This window comes from Urocitellus parryii, chromosome Y (genome assembly GCF_045843805.1).
Source record: "Urocitellus parryii isolate mUroPar1 chromosome Y, mUroPar1.hap1, whole genome shotgun sequence".
Taxonomy (NCBI): domain Eukaryota; kingdom Metazoa; phylum Chordata; class Mammalia; order Rodentia; family Sciuridae; genus Urocitellus; species Urocitellus parryii.
In genome coordinates, this window is record NC_135548.1 from 22,986,711 (window position 1) to 23,006,410 (window position 19,700).

At 35.0% G+C, this 19,700-nt stretch overlaps 1 protein-coding gene across 1 annotated transcript in view; it reads left to right on the top strand.

Moving 5' to 3' along the window:
• Positions 1–6,110: 6,110 nt before the first annotated feature.
• The window catches only part of LOC144250980 (uncharacterized), a 491,282-nt gene continuing 477,692 nt past the window's right edge, over positions 6,111–19,700 (top strand). Inside the window, exons 1-3 of the mRNA XM_077794129.1 lie at positions 6,111–6,146; positions 6,306–6,432; positions 11,334–12,539. Of these exons, the coding sequence (XP_077650255.1) occupies positions 6,111–6,146; positions 6,306–6,432; positions 11,334–12,539 (1,369 nt within the window). The remainder of the gene's footprint in view (positions 6,147–6,305; positions 6,433–11,333; positions 12,540–19,700) is intronic.

Genomic DNA, 19,700 nt, shown 5'->3' on the forward strand with positions numbered 1-19,700 from the left:
TAGGAAAATCTTCAAGTGCATTCTACTTATGTCTTTTATTTTAAAGAGAGAGAGACAGAAAGAGAGAGAGAGAGTTTTTAATACTTATTTTTTTAGTTTTCGGCAGACACAACATCTTTGTTTGTATGTGGTGCTAAGGATTGAACCCGGGCTGCATGCATGCCAGGCGAGCGCGCTACTGCTTGAGCCACATCCACAGCCCCTCTACTTATGTCTTGCTCGATATTTTTATTTTCAGTTTTCCAATTTGTGTGCCTCTAATTCCTTTACGGTTTTTAGATGGACTCAAAACAGGAGTATGTATTTATTTGGTGTATCCATAAATGGAGGGAGGCTTATATTCTGCTTTTATTTATTTTTATTTTATTTTTTAAAATTATCTCTCTTTATATCTGATGTTTTGTGGATGCTTGTGTATAATTCCAGTGTCACACACATTCTGCATGCAAGTTGCTTTTGTAATCTATGCCTTTTATTCTAACATCTACCTTGAGGTTGGATTGTAGCATTCACTCACATTAAATATTTTATTGATATGTTTTGATTTATACACTTATAATAATTATCAGTAAAAAGATATTTGCATACATATGAATTGCCCTAAGTAGTTTTCTGTATTGTGATTTCTTTATCTTAAAATTACTACACTGTTGTAATATTTTAACATGCATTAGTGTCAGGTAATGATCACTAGTACATTTGCTCTTATATATGAGAGAGTTCTTGTCTAATTTTATATACATTCAACTTTCCAGGAAAATTTTAGGAGTTGTTGCTTTGATTTATTCTTTAACAAAAAGTAAAGAATGGTAAAATTATGACCACTTTTTATTAAAGGGTACCTTGAGAAAAGTGATCATTTGTATAATAGATTTATCCTTTGTAAATATGTTGAATATTTGAGTCTTTTATGTTCTTTTCTGTATTTTTATTTTTCAAATACTGCATATTCTTTTGTGAACATACTTGCATATGAAATGCAACATTCATGTGACATCAGCATAAAATATACATGGTATTTTATTGTATTTGTCAAACTGGATATAATACATCAACAAATATTCTAGCTCCTAGAATTTACATTTTAAAAAATTTAGTAATTATTTCTTCCTCTTTAGCCATGCCCCTTGGTTTCAACTCTGGAAGAATGTGGCTGTATTCTCATGTACAGTTGCTGTAATTTTAGTCTTTGATTACTGTGTGGGTGTATCATATACATATGATTTACAAAATAGTATCTACAAATGGATAATAAAAGCTTAAATTATTATTTTCCTTTTTTTGTGAATGCATTTATTCCACATATTCATCAATACAATTAATTCATCTATATGATGTGATTTTATTCAATATTATCTAATTTCTAAAGATTTTGAGTTTTTATGATTATTGAACACTTAGATATATTCTTTTTAATGTGACTCTTCAATAATTTGTTTTTCTTTTGCAATCTGTTGTATTTGTTCTTCTTATAAGCATTTGATTATATGTGAGGAAATTAGGGTTTTTTTTCCCTTGTCAGTTTTGCAGCTTTTAATGTAATCATTTTGATGAATACATTTTTTATTAATATTTTGTAATTCATAAGTTTAAGTCTATTATATTATATAATTTTGAAAAAAAAACTTTTTTTTCTTTTATGATATTAGTAATTCAACCAAAGTGTCTTAATGCTGAGCGTATTCTCAGCTCTGTTTTAAATTTTATTTCCAGAAGGGGTTTGCTCAATTACTTCAGTTGCCCTTAAATTTTGAACTTTATGCCTTAGACTCCAGAATAGTAGATATTTCAGGTGTGCACCAACATACGAACCCTATCGTTTGTATATAAACTTTTGAGTTTTGTACTTTCTTATATATTTCAGTATTGTTTATTGATAACTTATATTCAGCATTTAATGTGTCAAAATATGTTGTTATGTTTTATGAGTGAAGGGATAAAATAGCATTTTATTATCACACTCTTTTCCCAATATCCTAGCATGTTTTAAGAGTTTTGTTGTTGGTGTTTTCTATAGTTCCACCATCTATATTATATCTATATTATTATGTGGCATCATGGTATTTTGCTCAGCAGTTGACTTTATGTACAACCATGGATCTAGCAAATATCTTAGCCATGTACTAGTCTATACCATCTAGATTCTGTCATTGCACTCAGAGAATTGGAAAATTGCAGAAGATTTTTAGGATAAATGTTCCAGAGTGTATTTCCATAAAGTGAGAAATCATTATATATGCCTATATTTGAAATTACATACTGTATAATTGATATATTTTTTTTATTTTTTGAATTTTCAAATTTGCTAGTGCTTTTTTAATTGTATCTGATTTAACCCTAAAGAGAGAGATAGAAGAAGATCTTAGAAGATGGAAAAATGTACCCTGTTCATGGATAGGCAGAACCAACATTATCAAAATGGCAATATTATCCAAAGTTCTCTACAGGTTCAACGCAATGCCAATCAAAATCCCAACGGCATTTCTTGTAGGAATAGTTAAAGCTATCATTAAATTCATATGGAAAACCAAAAGACCCAGAATAGCAAAAGCAATTCTAAGCAGGAAGTGTGAATCAGGCGGTATAGCGATACCAGATTTCAAACTATATTACAGAGCAATAGTAACAAAAACAGCATGGTACTGGTACCAAAACAGGCAGGTGGACCAATGGTACAGAATAGAGGACACAGAGACCAATCCACAAAATTACAACTATCTTATATTTGATAAAGGCGCTAAAAGCATGAAATGGAGAAAGGAGAGCATCTTCAACAAATGGTGCTGGGAAAACTGGAAATGCATCTGCAACAAAATGAAGCTGAACCCCTTTCTCTCACCATGCACGAAAGTTAATTTAAAATGGATCAAGGAGCTAGATATCAAATCAGAGACTCTGCGTCTGATAGAAGAAAAAGTTGGCTCTGATCTACATATTGTGGGGTCGGGCTCTAAATTCCTTAATAGGACGCCCATATTCCAAGAGTTATATACAAGAATAAACAAATGGGACTTACTTAAACTAAAAAGTTTTTTCTCAGCAAGAGAAACAATAAGAGAGGTAAACAGGGAACCTACATCCTGGGAACAAATTTTTTACTCCTCACACTTCAGATAAAGCCCTAATATCCAGAATATACAAACAACTCAAAAAATTAAACAATAAGATAATAAACAACACTATCAACAAATGGGACAAGGACCTGAACAGACACTTCTCAGAGGAGGACATACAATCAATCAATAAGAACATGAAAAAATGCTCACCATCTCTAGCAGTCAGATAAATGCAAAGCAAAACCACCCTAAGATACCATCTCACTCCAGTAAGATTGGCAGCCATTATGAAGTCAAGTAACAATAAGTGCTGGCGAGGATGTGGGGAAAAGGGTATACTTGTACATTGCTGGTGGGACTGCAAATTGGTGCAGCCAATATGAAAAGCAGTATGGAGATTCCTGGGAAAGCTGGGAATGGAACCACCATTTGACCAAGCTATCGCCCTTCTCGGTCTATTCCCTCAGGACCTTAAAAGATCATACTAGGGCTGGGGATGTGGCTCAAGCGGTAGCGCGCTCGCCTGGCATGCGTGCAGCCCGGGTTCGATCCTCAGCACCACATACCAACAAAGATGTTGTGTCTGCTGAGAACTAAAAAATAAATATTCAAAAAAGAAAAGAGCATACTATAGGGATACTGCCACATCAATGATCATAGCAGCACAATTCACAATAGCTAGACTTTGGAATCAATCTCGATGCCCTTCAATAGATTAATGGATTAAAAAACTGGCATTTATACACAATGGAGTATTACGCAGCACTAAAAAACGACAAAATCATGGATTTTGCAGGGAAATGGATGGCATTAGAGAAGATAATGCTAAGTGAAGCTAGTCAGTCCTTAAAAAACAAATGCCAAATGTCTTCTTTGATATAAAGAGAGCAACTAAGATCAGAACAGGAAAGAAGAGCATGAGAAAAAGATTAACATTAAACAGAGATGAGTGGGGTGGGAGAAAGGGAGAGAGAAGGGAAACTGTATGGAAATGGAAGGAGACCCTCATTGTTACACAAAATTACATATAAGAGTTTGTGAGGGGAAAGGGGAAAAAAAAACAAGGGAGAGAATTAAACAACAGCAGATGGGCTAGAGAGGGAAAATGAGAGGGAAGGGGAGGGGGGATAGTAGGGTATAGGAAAGGTAGCAGAATACAACAGTCATTAATATGGTATTATGTAAAAATGTGGATGTGTAACCGATGTGATTCTGCAACTTGTATTTGGGGTAAAAAATGGGAGTTCATAACCCACTTGAATCAAATGTATGGAAGATGATATGTCATGAGCTTTGTAATGTTTTGAACAACCAATAAAAAAAAAATTGTATTGAAGATTGAACCCAGGGGTGCTTAACAATCAAGCCACATCCTGAGTCCTTTTTTTATATTTTATTTAGAGACAGAGTATTGCTAAGTGCCTCACTAAGTTGCTCAATACAACATATATAAGACAATATTATATATAATATTGTCTTAGGATCCATTTTTCTTATCCTCCTTAGTCACTGGAACTAGAGTTGTCCATCACTAGACTGGGCTCATTTGCTTTTTAAAAGCACCAACATAGATACTGGTAACTCTGTGTTATGTTTATCTTTAATAGCTTCTAATTTTTCTCTTTTGCTTAGACTTTCTTTACTTTTAGTTTTTAAATTTTACTTTTTAAGAGCTGGGATGTGGCTCAAGCTGTAGCTCGCTTGCCTAGCATGCCTGTGGCCTGGGTTTGATCCTTAGCACCACATACAAACAAAGATGTTGTGTCCACCGATAACTAAAAAATAAATATTAAAAGAATTAAATTTTTATTGGGATGGATGATTTGATAATAAATTCTAGTCATTTTATGTCTTATAATTTATTGTGTATGTATTATTTTTACCTCAGTTATAGATTAATTCCATTTTTTCAGCTGTATAGAGGTCTAAGTGAAACATAATAACCTGCATGAATATTGTTAAAGAAATGGAACCTCAATTTTACCCAGTTTTTTGACTGCACTGAATATGCCCAAAGAACATAAAATCAGCGTACTACATTGACACAGTCACATTTCTGATTATAGCAGCACAATTCACAATAACCAAGCTATAAAACCAACCATTCAATGATGAAATGGGTCCATTCAATGATGACAGGACAAAAAACTGTTGCTTATGTATACGATAAACTATGAATTGGCGATAAATAAGAATAACTTTATGACATTTTTCCAGGAAATGGATGAATCTGGAGATTTTATGTTAAGTAAAACAAACCATTTCTTTAAGACCAAAAGTTGAAAGTTATTGCTGATATGTGAAATCTAAAGCTCATTAAGTGGGGACGGGTAAGAAAAGAAGATCAGCAGATTGCACAATGGTAAATAAAAAATAAATAAATGAATAAATAAAGAAATAAAAGGGAAAAGGACAATAATATAAAAGACATATATCTGTAAGTGAATCCTACCATTGTAACCACCAACAAGAACAGGATTTTAATTAGGATAAGATATATCCCATGCTTTCATAATATCATAAAAATCGATTTTACTGTCAGGTAGAACTAGAAAGAACAAATAAAAAAACAAATTATATTTGTTTTAAGAGCTATACGTATATTCTATTATAAATATCATACAATATAAACACCGATCAAAGTTTGTGTGTATATATATATATATATAATTCTGTATGTTAATACAAAATATAGAAAGGATAATTCAAACAGGATTGTTGTTGCTATTTTTTATATTAATAACACATAAAATGTTTGAACTTAAATAAACTGTTAAATATTTCCATTAAGTGGTTTGTCTACCTTGTTGCATTTCAAAATTTCTCTTATACCATTGATGTTGGAGTTACTAGAGATCTCACTACACATTCAGGATAGCTAGCTCTATTAGAGAAATAACAAATCAGATTCTACACATTAGTAAATCTCTGATTAGTGGTTGTACAATTAAAATTTGAGGGTTCCTGTTCTTAATTACCATGATTTTCTCATCTGAAAAATATGTAGAATTTAGATCAAGACATAAAAAATGAAAAAAATATATTTTTGTGATAATGACTGAGTTTTATATTGTGTTTCATAAATGTGGTGTATGTATACTTTTTTGAACTTCAATCACTTTTTCTGCAGAAGTACACTACCTACATGATAGTCTACTAACTCTCATTTCAACCTTAATTACATTACAGACTGTGCAAATGTTCATGTGGTCAATGTGTTACTTATTTACTTACCTATTCTTATTTTAGGAACTGTTAACATTTATGGATATAGCCATTGATTTTACTGAAGAGGAGTGGGAATGCCTTCAGCCTGCTCAGAAAAATTTATATAGAGATGTGATGCTAGAGAATTATAGAAACTTTGCCTTCCTGGGTAAGTTTAATTTCCCTTTAGAATTATTAACTACTAATTATTATTTAATTTACTTCTGTTGCAGAGTATCTTCTGGTAACTTTTCTATAAGAATGAGTTTCAGATTTGTGTTTCAAAGAAAAAGGGCCTAAGTGCATTTTTAGTACAGATATTCTTCACTTTAGATAAGTAGTACCTAGTATAATTTAGTGATGTAAACTATTGTAGACTACACATTGCAGGGGACACATTTGAGTCATTCAAATGTCAAGGAAAAAACCAAACTGAAAAATGTTGAAAGAGTAGTTATCTAGCAGAAGAAATTTTCAGTAGCTTAGGTTTATATATTTTGATTGTAATCATTGAACACATACTGCCCTATAGTTATCACATTTTCAAATTCCTTGTTGTTCTCTGTTTTCTTCTTTAGTGATGTCCCAGTTTATTCAAATTAGCCATCAAAACTTACCTTTTGTTTTGAGGGCCAGCATGATCTGTTTCAAATCTTCTTGTAAGGAAAATTTTAAAGAAGCAAAGAGAAGAGAGAGACACACACACAGTGCACATATAATACTCCAAAGTTACATACCTTCTGATACCATGAATACATTCTAACCCAGTTTTTCTTTAAGCCCAAGTGCTAGCTATCCAAGATTAGGAACAGTTAATACAAATATAGAGCCCCTTCTCCCTAAGGACATTAGCACAGAGACTAGATAGTGCACCTGTAGATTTGTCTTAATAGCTTCAGGGAGAAACTGTTGGGCATTACAATTTTGGGACTCACGGTGCCAGTTACAATCACTCCAACAGTTTCCTGTCTATTCCAAGGTCAGAATACCTAATACCTCCCCTCTTTTTAAAGGCCTTTTGAATAAATAATATTACTTATCTCCGTAATGCTGGTGGGGGCAAAAAATAGGGCAGACATAGACAACAGCAAGTTCCAACATCAGTAAACATCCACCTATGAATATTTTTGACCCAGATGAAATTGAGTAAACATAAAGTTAACCAATCCAACAAGTCCAAAATCCATCATCTTGTTCAACCTTATTAATGATATCTTTAAAGTAATCTAAGTCTTTTGAAACAAAATTACTATTATAACTTAAATTGAAGGAACACATGTTATTAAACTTCTGATATCCTTTATGATGTAACAATAACAGACAATCAATTTTAGCATGAATGTCAAGTATAGCTTGACAATGTTGTTTTTGTTCTTCATTAGGCATATTTACATCCATGGAGGAATGAATAATACTGTTCATGATAGCATAGGTGAGTTTCATAGAAGTTTTATAAGCTCGTAGAGCTAGTCCAGGTAAACCCACTAAGGAGAATGTCAACCTCTTAAATTCTGCCTTAGAGAGAAGCTTCACTGAATCATCACTGTTTTCATCAAGAGGAATAGATCTTATATGTATAAATTTCACAGGATGGTGACCTATTAAATACTATGTGGATGATAAGGACACATTATTCTGCTAAGACAACAAAGAGACATTTTTGCAGGTATATAAAAATTTTATGCAAGTGAGTGAAGATATTGTAATGGGTTCTAGAAGTCCAGCATCTGACAGTACTGATTTTCCCAGAGCTGGTGTACAGAAACAGAGCAAAATTGTTATTAAGACCAAAGCATTTACAGAGTTTTGTGTGAGTTTATCAATCAAAGCGGTAACAAAGTTATCTAGAGTACATTCTAACCCCATTTTAGCCAACACCTGTTGAGCTGAGGCTGTTAATGGTTTTATATCCCCCGCCCAGTAACTTGAATTAACTAGAATTCATGTATCTTGGGGCCCTATTTTAATGATTCTCCTCTTTTGAGAAGAATGATTATTCTCTTGTTTGGATGAACTCTTATCTTCCAGGGTTAAATGAAACTTAGAAATCAGCTTGTGAAGTCCCTGATGTACATGTATAATTGCTATTTTTCATGCATGAAGGTAGAGTCCAAACAGGACATGTTGGCATAAGAGTAGCAGTCTATGCTTTTTCCCACATGATCAAAGGCATTGGATCTTGTCATGCTGGTCAGATGGAACCTCATATTACATATTTTTTTTTAGTATTGGCTGTTTGAGAATAAAATGTCTATTCCATGCAGATGACCAATTTTGTGTATTAACTTTATGTTGTATATTGAGCACATCACCTGTAAATAAAACAACATTTAAAGCATATAAATATAAGAGAGGCTAGATCTTTGTTTGTTTCTCTTTTAAAAGGAACATATTAGGATACAATTTGCTCACTCAACAAAAGCTTGTCCAAAAGAATTATGAGAAATTTCATAATTTAAAACTATATCTCATTGATTAAAAATTGTGCAAAAGGATAAGATAAAAAGGCAGGAGCATTATCCATCTCTAAACAAATAGGGCCTCTAGGAGCAGATCATGCTTGGTTTCTTTCCATGCTCTCTGCTGGAACTGACTTGACATTTTCTTTTTTTAGATTTGATTCTGTTAGTAAATTTATTTTGTGATTTTATATATATATAATTATATATAATTATATCACTAATTTTGATTAGTGATTTAATTTCTGGATCATTGTTTTTTTATAGTGGTATGCTTGGATTCTTTTCACACTTCCTATATATATAGGAATTGTGAAAATATATATGGAGTCTTTGACTATAATATTAACACTACACAAAACACAGTATTAATAGATATATAAGACTTCTGTTTATATATTCTATAGATTTTTAATTTTTATAGATTTTTAATTTTTACAATATTGTACAAGTTGCTTAGACTTTTCTTAAACTTGCTACTGCTTGATAAGCCTCTCCCATATTGGTACAATTTCAGATTTGCACACTAGCAATGCCCCTCTCATTTTTTCTTAAAGAATTATTCACATAAACATTGTGCTCATTGATGTTAATATTTTTCAATTTCACTCCCTAAACTTTTTAAAAATAGTTATTTAGTGTTCCTTGAGTAATTCATAACTGTCAGTATCCTTATGTTAAATTCCTGATGTTTTTTTTTTCTTTTTTGTCACTTGATTTAGCCATGCTTCTCTTTGTTTTTATTTGCTGTACTGTTTTTTATTTGTTCATTAAAGGAGCCATCAGTAGATTATATAGTCCATTTTTGGAAAAAAAAAGTATAAAAACTTTTAAATAAATAAAAATAGGCAAGAACAATGCTGCATCCTTGTAATATTTGCTAATTGGGAGGCCATAAAAAAGTACTTAATTTGAGAGAAGTCACAGAAATTTCGAAATGACATGGCTCAAACAATCTTAAAAAAGACTTGTGTTGTAGTTTGTGATATAGAATTTTTGGGGTAATCTCAAGCATTACACATGAAACATTAAAAGTTGGATGACCTAAAGATCCAGAATTGCCAGTACTAAATATGTATCCATGAACAATTAAATCAGAAAATTGAAGAGATAACTCTGCTTTTGTGTTTAATGCAAACATTTTTCTCAGTATTAAAGCTAGGGTCTAAATATGTGTGTCCATCAATGTCAAATGTGTAAAAACATGTACATATATACTATTTTTATTTAGTTATAAAATATTTTGTCTCTTAATGTGTTATAAGAAATATATGAAGGACTTTGAGTTACGTGAAAGGTGGCAGGCAGATATTAAGTTGCAGGAGCATTTGATTCACATGTGGAACTCAGAAATTTAGTGAGCAAAATTTTGCTCACCAGGTACTGTGTTTTGTGTAGGGTTGATATTATAATGAAAGTCTCCATATTTTTTATTTATTGAGCATAATAGGGTCAAGAGTTTTATTTTACCACATAGTGAGTGTATTATGTTCTTCATAAATACTAGTAGAAGGAATATAATACCTTGTAAGAACAAAATTGATAAGTATATGAAATAATGCTTGTGTTAATTCATTCTATTTAGTCATTTTAACTTGTATATATAGTATAAAATACCATGATATATTTATAGATAAACAAAGTTGTATTTGTCAATAAAGGAAATTCTCATATCACATGAATGTAAAATTATAAAAATCAATTTAATATACTTGACTGTCAGGTGTTGAATTCATCCAAGTATTATGGCCATAGGCTATGCAAGGTTTTTATAGTCCTTTAAATAATGTTTTTATGATAAATTTTATAGATATATATGTGTATATTTCTTAGTAAATTTTTTGTTCATATTTCTTTTTAAGAGTCCATTGCCTCTTTACACTTGTTGAGTATTTATGGTATTATCACTCAAAATCTACTAGTTATTTTCATGTCTCTATGTCATGGTAGACAAAAAACATTTTTTGGACATTCTTTAAAAAAGCCAGAAATGTTTGTATATGTTTTACATTTCTCTTGTTCTACTGACAGTGAAGGTAGCTGGTAAATATTTCCTAAATACACAATACTATCTTATGAAGAAAAAAAGGCTGTTAATGATACTTTTCTACACTTTATTACATTACTCATCTGAATGATGTACTCCTCTTTGATACTGTGGTCTCTACAAGAATTTTGGTAATATTCTCAAGGTAATTTTGTCTGTACATTTTTTATTCAACTAATATATAATTTGGATTTATGGTGACTTTGGACTTTTACCTTAATTTCATGTTACATATGCAAAATATATTTATCCCAGTGTAATAGGTACTGTTTTTATTTTTGTCTATTTCAGCCATGACTCCTAAACATACCCAAGTATATTTACCAGAAAAGGGCCTAAAACATATATTTCAAGAAGTGATAAGTGCAAAATATAGAAGTTGTAATCTTGAATACTTACCACAAAAGGAAATAGGGAAAACTCCAAGTGAGAGTGAACACCACAAATCATATAAAAAATCAGGGCTTGTTCTGCACCAGAGAATTTATACTGGAGAGAAGCCCTACAAATATAAAGAATGTGGCAAAGCTTTCAGTAGAAAAAAAGGTCTTATTTACCACAGAGGAAACCACAACGGAGAAAAGTCCTACAAATGTAAAGTATGTGCCAAAGCTTTTGGTCAAAAATCACACCTTATTTGCCACAGGAGAACTCACATTGGAGAGAAGCCCCACAAATGTACAGAATGTGGCAAAGCTTTCTGTCAGAAATCAGACCTTATTTGCCACTGGAGAACTCACACTGGAGAGAAGCCCTACAAATGTAAAGAATGTGGCAAAACTTTTGGTCAAAAATCACACCTTATTTGCCACAGAAGAACTCACACTGGAGAGAAGCCCTACAAATGTAAAGATTGTGGCAAAGCTTTTGTTCAAAAATCAGACCTTATTTACCACAGCAGATATCACACTGGAGAGAAGCCCTACAAATGTACAGAATGTGACAAAGCTTTTGGTAAAAAATCACACCTTATTCGCCACAGTAGAACTCACACTGGAGAGAAGCTCTACAAATGTGAAGATTGCGGCAAAGCTTTTGTTCAAAAATCAGATCTTATTTACCACATTAGATATCACACTGGAGAGAAGCCCTACAAATGTAAAGACTGTGGCAAAGCTTTTGTTCGAAAATCAGACCTTATTTACCACAGAAGATATCACACTGGAGAGAAGTCCTACAAATGTAAAGATTGTGGCAAAGCTTTTTGTCACAAATCGAACCTTATTTGCCACAGGGGAATTCACACTGGAGAGAAGCCCTACAAATGTGAAGATTGTGGGAAAGCTTTTGCTCAAAAATCAGACCTTACTTGCCACAGGAGAACTCACACTGGAGAGAAGCCCTACAAATGTAAAGACTGTGGCAAAGCTTTTGCTCGAAAATCAGACTTTATTCACCACAGCAGAACTCACACTGGAGAGAAGCCCTACAAATGTAAAGATTGTGGCAAAGCTTTTGGTCGAAAATCAGTCCTTATTTGCCACAGAAGAACTCACACTGGAGAGAAGCCCTACAAATGTGAAGATTGTGGCAAAGCTTTTGTTCAAAAATCAGATCTTATTTACCACATTAGATATCACACTGGAGAGAAGCCCTACAAATGTAAAGACTGTGGCAAAGCTTTTGTTCGAAAATCAGACCTAATTTACCACAGCAGATCTCACACTGGAGAGAAGCCCTACAAATGTAAAGACTGTGGCAAAGCTTTTAGTCAAAACTCAGACCTTATTCGCCACAGCAAAACTCATACTGGAGAGAAGCCCTACAAATGTAAAGAATGTGGCAAAGCTTTTGGTCAAAAAATAAACCTTATTCATCACAGCAGAACTCACTGGAGAGAAGTCCTACAAATGTAAAGAATATGGCGCTGGGGTTGTGGTTCAGTGGTAGAGTGCTAGCCTCAAATATGTGAGATCCTGGCTTTGGTCCTCAGCACCACATTAAAATAAATAAGTGAAATAATGGTATTGTGTCCAACTAAAACTAAAAAATAAACATAAAAAAGAGAGTAAACCTTATTAACAATGGAATTTATACATAAAAGAACCTCTACAAATTGAGAAAAAAATGCAGCAAAGCTTTTAATAAGAAATCAATTATTTTCACCACTAGGCTACTTATTCTGGAAAGAAGACATATAAATGTAGAGAATGTAGAAACATTTTAGAATATATATCATATATTATTAGACATCAGAGAGAACACATTGGAGAGAAGCTATACAAATGAGTCCATTACTCTAAGAAAGGGACAAAATTTAATCCTCACCACAATAACCATAGCGTAGAGAATATTTTGAAATGTGAAAATTGACAATGTGACAATGCCTCCAAAATTTATTCACCAATACTCAGAACCTGTGGATATATACTGGTTAGAGAAAATACAAATGGAAAAAAAATGTAGCTGCATGTTTCTTTTTTTTTCCTTTTTTTTTTATTGGTTGTTCAAAACATTACATAGTTCTTGATATAACATCTTTCACACTTTGATTCAAGTGGGTTATGAACTCCCATTTTTACCCCGAATACAGATTGCAGAATCACATCAGTTACACTTCCATTGATTTGCATATTGCCATACTCATGTCTGTTGTATTCTGTTGCCTTTCCTATCCTCTACTTTCCCCCCTCCCCTCACCTCCCCTCCCCTCTTCTCTTCTCTCTCTACCCCCTCTACTGTAATTCATTTCTCCCCCTTGTATTATTTCCCCTTTCCCCTCACTTACTCTTGTATGTAATTTTGTATAACCCTGAGGGTCTCCTTCCATTTCCATGCAATTTCCCTTCTCTCTCCCTTTCCCTCCCACCTCTCATCCCTGTTTAATGGTAGTCTTCTTCTCATGCTCTTCTTCCCTACTCTGTTCTTAGTTACTCTCCTTATATCAAAAAAGACATTTGGCATTTGTTTTTTAGGGACTGGCTAGCTTCACTTAGCATAATCTGCTCTAATGCCATCCATTTCCCTCCAAATTCTATGATTTTGTCATTTTTTAATGCAAAGTAATATTCCATTGTGTATAAATGCCACATTTTTTTATCCATAAATGGATGCTGTACTTTGTCGAATTCTTTTTCTGCATCTATCGAGATGATCATATGGTTCTTATTTTTAAGTCTATTGATGTGGTGAATAACATTTATTGATTTCCGTATATTGAACCAGCCTTGCATCGCAGGGATGAATCCTACTTGATCATGGTGCACAATTTTTTTGATATGTTTTTGTATCCGATTCGCCAGAATTTTATTGAGGATTTTTGCATCTAGGTTCATTAGAGATATAGGTCTGTACTTTTCTTTCTTTGAAGTGTCTTTGTCTGGTTTAGGAATTAGGGTGTGGATCTCTTATGATTGTGCACATTCGGTGTCCTGTAGGCTTCTAGGATTTGGGATTCTGTCTCGTTCTTCATGTCTGGGAAGTTTTCTCGAATTATTTCATTGAATAGATTGCTCATTCCTTTGGTTTGGACCTCTATACCTTCCTGTATCCCAATGACTCTTAAGTTTGGTCTCTTTATGTTATCTCTTTATGTTATCCCATATTTCTTGGTTCTGCTCATAGTTTCTTAACAGTCTTGCAGAGATGTCTATGTTCTTTTCAAGTTGAAATACTTTGTCTTCATTGTCTGATGTTCTATTTTCTAAGTGTTCTACTCTGCTGGTAGTATTCTCAATTGAGTTTTTAAGTTGGTTTATTGCTTCCTGCATTTCTACGATTTCTGTTTGTTTGTTTTTTATAACCTCTATCTCCCTGTATTTGTTTATGTAATTCATTGTTGAAGTGATCTTTCATTGTCTGATTTTTCTGTCTCATGTCTTCCTTGAGACTCCAGATCATCTGAAGCATGTAAATCCTGAATTCTTTATCTGACATTCCATCTACTGCAGATATTACCTCTTCTAAAGTTGAGTTGACCTGCATTGCTTGTGGTCCTTTCTTTCCTTGTCTCTCCATAGTGTTTGCGTTTCTTTCTGCTTGCTGAAACTGTTGTGTTATTGAATTTTCCCCCTATATATTTGTATTACTCTTGTATAGTTGCAAAGTCTCCCACACACAGGGGCTCTGCTCCTCCTCCAATTGGGGCAATGTGCCTACCACACCAGCAGGCCGCTGGGCCTGTGCTGCCGGTTGGTAGCAGGTGCACCTACCTTGCAGGCGCGGGCGGCGGCTCTGCCCCGCTGCGGACTGCTGGGCCTGTTTTGTCAGTGGTCGCAGTTCCGCCTACTTTGCAGGCGCAGGCAGCGGCTCTGCCCCTCTGAAGGCAGCTGGGCCTGTTCTGCCTGTGGGAAGCAGGTCCACCTACCTTGCAGGCGCGGGCGGCGGCTCTGCCCCTCCACGGGTCGCTGGGCCTGTTCTGTTGGTAGTCACAGGTCCCCCTACCTTGCAGGTGCGGGAGGCGGCTCTGCCCTTCTGCAGGCCACTGGGACTGTTGTGTTGGTGGGTCACAGGTCCGCCTACCTTGCATGCAAGTGGGGTGGCTCTGCCCCTTTGCGGATTCCTGGGCCTATTCTACTGGTGGGTCGCATGTCCGCCTACCTTGCATGCATGGTTGGCAGCTCTGTCCCTTCACGGGCCACAGGGCCTGTTCTGTCCATGGTCACATTTCCTCCTACACCTACGTTGCAGGGGGAGGGGGAGGCTCTGCCTCTCAGCAGGCCGCTGGGCCTATTCTGCAAGTGGATCGCAGGTCCGCCTAACTTGCAGGCGTGGTTGGCAGCTCTGCCCCTCCGTGGGCCACTGGGCCTCTTCTGTTGATGGTCACAGATCCGCCTACCTTGCTGGCGTGGGGGGAGGGGCAGCTCTGCCCCTCAGTAGGTCGCTGGGCCTGTTCTGCTGGTGGGTCGCAGGTCTGCCTACCTTGCAGGCAAGTGGGGCGGCTCTGCCCCTCTGCGGGTTCCTGGGCCTACTCTACTGGTGGGTCGCAGGTCCGCCTACCTTGCATGCGTGGTTGGCAGCTCTGTCCCTCCACGAGCCACAGGGCCTGTTCTGTCGGTGGTCACATTTCCGCCTACGTTGCAGGGGGAGGGGGCGGCTCTGCCTCTCAGCAGGCCGCTGGGCCTATTCTGCAGGTGGATCGCAGGTCCGCCTAACTTGCAGGCGTGGTTGGCAGCTCTGCCCCTCCGTGGGCCACTGGGCCTCTTCTGTTGATGGTCACAGATCTGCCTACCTTGCTGGCGTGGGGGGAGGGGGCAGCTCTACCCCTCAGCAGGTCACTGGGCCTGTTCTGCTGGTGGGTCGCAGGTCCGGCTACCTTGCAGGCGCGTGACACGGCTCTGCCACTCCGCAGGTTGCTGGGCCTACTCTGCTGGTGGGTCGCAGGTCCGCCTAGTTTGCAGGCGTGGTTGGCAGCTCTTCCCCTCCGCAGGCCACTGAGCCTGTTCTGTTGGTGGCTACAGTACCTCCTACCTTGCTGGCGCGGGGGAAGGGGTCAGCTCTGCCCTTCAGCAGGCCGCTGGGCCTGTCCTGCTGGTGGGTCGCAGGTCCGCCTACCTTGCAGGTGCGTTGGGCAGCTCTCTACATGTTTCTTAAACATTGATTATTTTTGGAAAATTCATTGTGCCCAGAAACCCTAAAAAGTTAAATAATATATCCAAAATGTATTTAAACTTTAAATTCATTGAACATTTGAAAACTTATACTAGTAGTGAAAATTGAACAGATTTTGTCCAAAATATATGCCTTACATGACAGTGTAACATTTATAATAAATGTGAGAGTATAGTAATGTTATTATCTATATATTACACCTTGATGTATATGAGGATCAGTAAAATACAGAACTCATTTAAGTTTAGAAAACAAGTAGTTGTCTTTAGATTTTGCTTAAATTTATTAAGCATTATCAGATTATTTTGTAGAAATATCAGTCATAGATATCATACATGCATAGTGAAGAAACGTCATGTTTGAAAGAATATAAATGTTTTTCTAAATCAAAAATCACTATTTTCACTTTTGAATACTGAGAAAAGAATTATATGAAATCTATTTTTGATGTTTAACACTGAAGTGTAATATTTTAAACTTTAATTTTTTGTTGTATTTCAGTTTACGTTTAGGTATTTTTATACACTGAGCCACATTCTTAAGCCCTCTCTCCACTTTTTCAAATGTTGAGACTGTATTGCTAAGTTGCTTGAAACCACACTAGGTTGCTGAAGCTGAATTTAAACTTCTGAAACTACTCAGCTTCCCAGTTTGCTTGGATTACAAGCATGGACCATCATGCCACGTTTATAGTGCATTTTTTTTACGTATATTTACCTTATGTATGCAATATGTCTTTATAACTGAATATTTGTTTATATGTTAACACTCATGTATTGCATCCTGTTGTTAAATGTCAGATATAATAGTGTTGCACTTGACTAAATGTTCTATGTAACAGTAAAACATACTGTTGAGTAAATAATACTCTGGCATCTGTTAATACTTTTACACATTTTAAATAAACTTAATGTGGAATACAATTTGCATAAGACAGATCATTATTTTTTTTCTGTTTGTATTCATGGTGAAATTAAGAGTTATAAGAAGGATGCAGATATAGGAAAATTAGCCCCAGATTTTCATATCTTGAATTATAAATTTTAAAATTTTAACTTTTTAACATTTTAGCATTTCCTAGTGATTTTAATAGACTGAATTTCCACAAACTTAAAGGTAGCTCTTATAGGAGAGAAGAACTTTAACTTTCTTGTGTGCATAATGGCCTTCTAGACTTCATCCTCATTGGAGACTTTTCATTTCTCTGTGAATGAGGTCAATGATCAGTGTTTTCATGTACATTAGTAAATTCTGACATTCTTGTTATTCTATAGGTAGTGTTATTTCAGGGCAGGAATTAGAGAAATGGATGTGGAGTCAAGGTTGAGTGAGTCCTTATTCTTATGACAAAATAATCAATGAACTATGTTTTAGAGTCTCATTTTCTGAGGACCAAGTAGTAAGAGGTAAACTGTCAAGATTGTATGTAAAGATTACGTTTCTTATCATAAAATGTTCACTTTTCAGCTACAATAGGGTAAAAGATTCTTATACACAACATACAAAAATCTTATTGAATATCATTCACAATTTTATAAACATTACATATAATTCATGAAGAACAGAGTTTACAGCAACATATGCTTAAGAACAAGGTCTGAAGAAATTGTACACTCTCCAATATAGACATATTTATACCAATTTAATTATACATGAAACTACACTAAATGAGAAGAAAAAATCAATTAGATCATCACACAATGATATAGAAATAAAAACTTGTAAATGGACCAATAGTGGATGAAGTGTGTTTTCCAATGCTAGGGGAAAATGGACATAATCAGTTAAAGGTAAGTTATGAAAGATAAGTTACCCACTTGGAGCTAAAACATCATTTTAAAGAAAAAGTGTCACAAAGTAAGCAAAGATTATTCACTTCCATTTTTATGCTTTGTAATATTTTCCAAAAGTATTCTGTTTATTTTATTGCAGTCAAATTGGGAAACAATCCAGAAAGTTAAAAAAGACAAGTATTGCTCTTCTGGTTTTTAAAAGCAAGAAAAGGAATAGAGTGAGATTTATTGAGCTAGAAAATTTTACTAGTTACAGTTAAAAAAAAAAAAAAAGAAGTGAGATTACCAGAGTCTAAGTATAATGTATTTCAGCCATCCCTGGCTGCACAGGGCATTTTTGCTTAACAAAGAATTTGTTCACACATGTATGCTTAAAAAACATTGCTGTTTTTAGTCAGTCTTTTTGAAAAATATATCCCAACTCCTTTGTCTTGGGATTACATTAGAAAAAATATGAGGTAATTACACTGTGTATTATGACCTTAGGCTATGAGCCTTAAAATTACCTTAAAATACAAAAAAAGTTAATGTTTATTTTTAAATATAGTTTTTATATTTTAAATATTCAAATTCCACAGCAATCAATGATACAAAAACATGAGAAAAACAACTGCAGTTTGATGTCTCATCATGACATTTCAATACCTGCTGTAGATTGCCTGTGGCTTCCACTTTTAATTTTAAAAGAATTATGATTTTTTTCCACACAATTTGGGTGAAGTGAGGGCAAAATCTCCTGCATTGTATTCCTGAGCAAGCCATCCTACTTGAAACAACTGATACCCAAATCAGAATATGTCTACTCTACATTCTAATAATATCAGTTCTTAACTCATCTAGCATAAAACAAATCCACTTTCTTCTGGTTGAATATCTTGAGCTAAATAATATGTTTCCTTGGAGCTAAAAAAAGTATGACCTAAATGAAGAGATCTTTTTTGCATAAGGCAAATTGCACTTTTTGTATTTGATTTTTCTGTCTGTGAAGATCTACATTTATTTTCCTACAATGATATTATGATTGATGGTGACTTGGGTGATTACAGGAGGCTGTAAATGTGTGTTTGAGTCTTTCTAGCCATGTGGATCTTGAATAACTTCCCTATTTAAATTCAACTCTACTGCCTACCCTATAGGATTGTTTTGAAGATTAAGTAAGTTTTCATAAAACACCAAGCACAATAGTGACGATTAGTTGTCACCCTCACCAAGGCTGCCTCCTCCTCATCATCATAAATGTAGAGTTCCCAGATGTAGGCTCACATTAGTCCTAACTTAGGTGGTAGAGATGATTCAGATCTTATTTATGCTTTGAGGGAAATTGTTGATATACAAGAAATGTTCTGGATTGAGAAGTGCCATATTTGCATTCTGGTCTCAGCTGAGTGTGGCTTTGGAAGCTCTTCCCTCTCTGAGTTTTAGTTTACACAGATAAAACACAGAGGGTTTGGTTTTCAGTGGCTTCCACGTGGGATGACCACATGAGATAAACCTTGGTGCTCATTATAAAATCAGATTTCTTGTCTCCTCCCAACACCTTCCAGATATTTGGTAGGCCTGAGATGGTTCAGGAGCATGTGTTGATTCA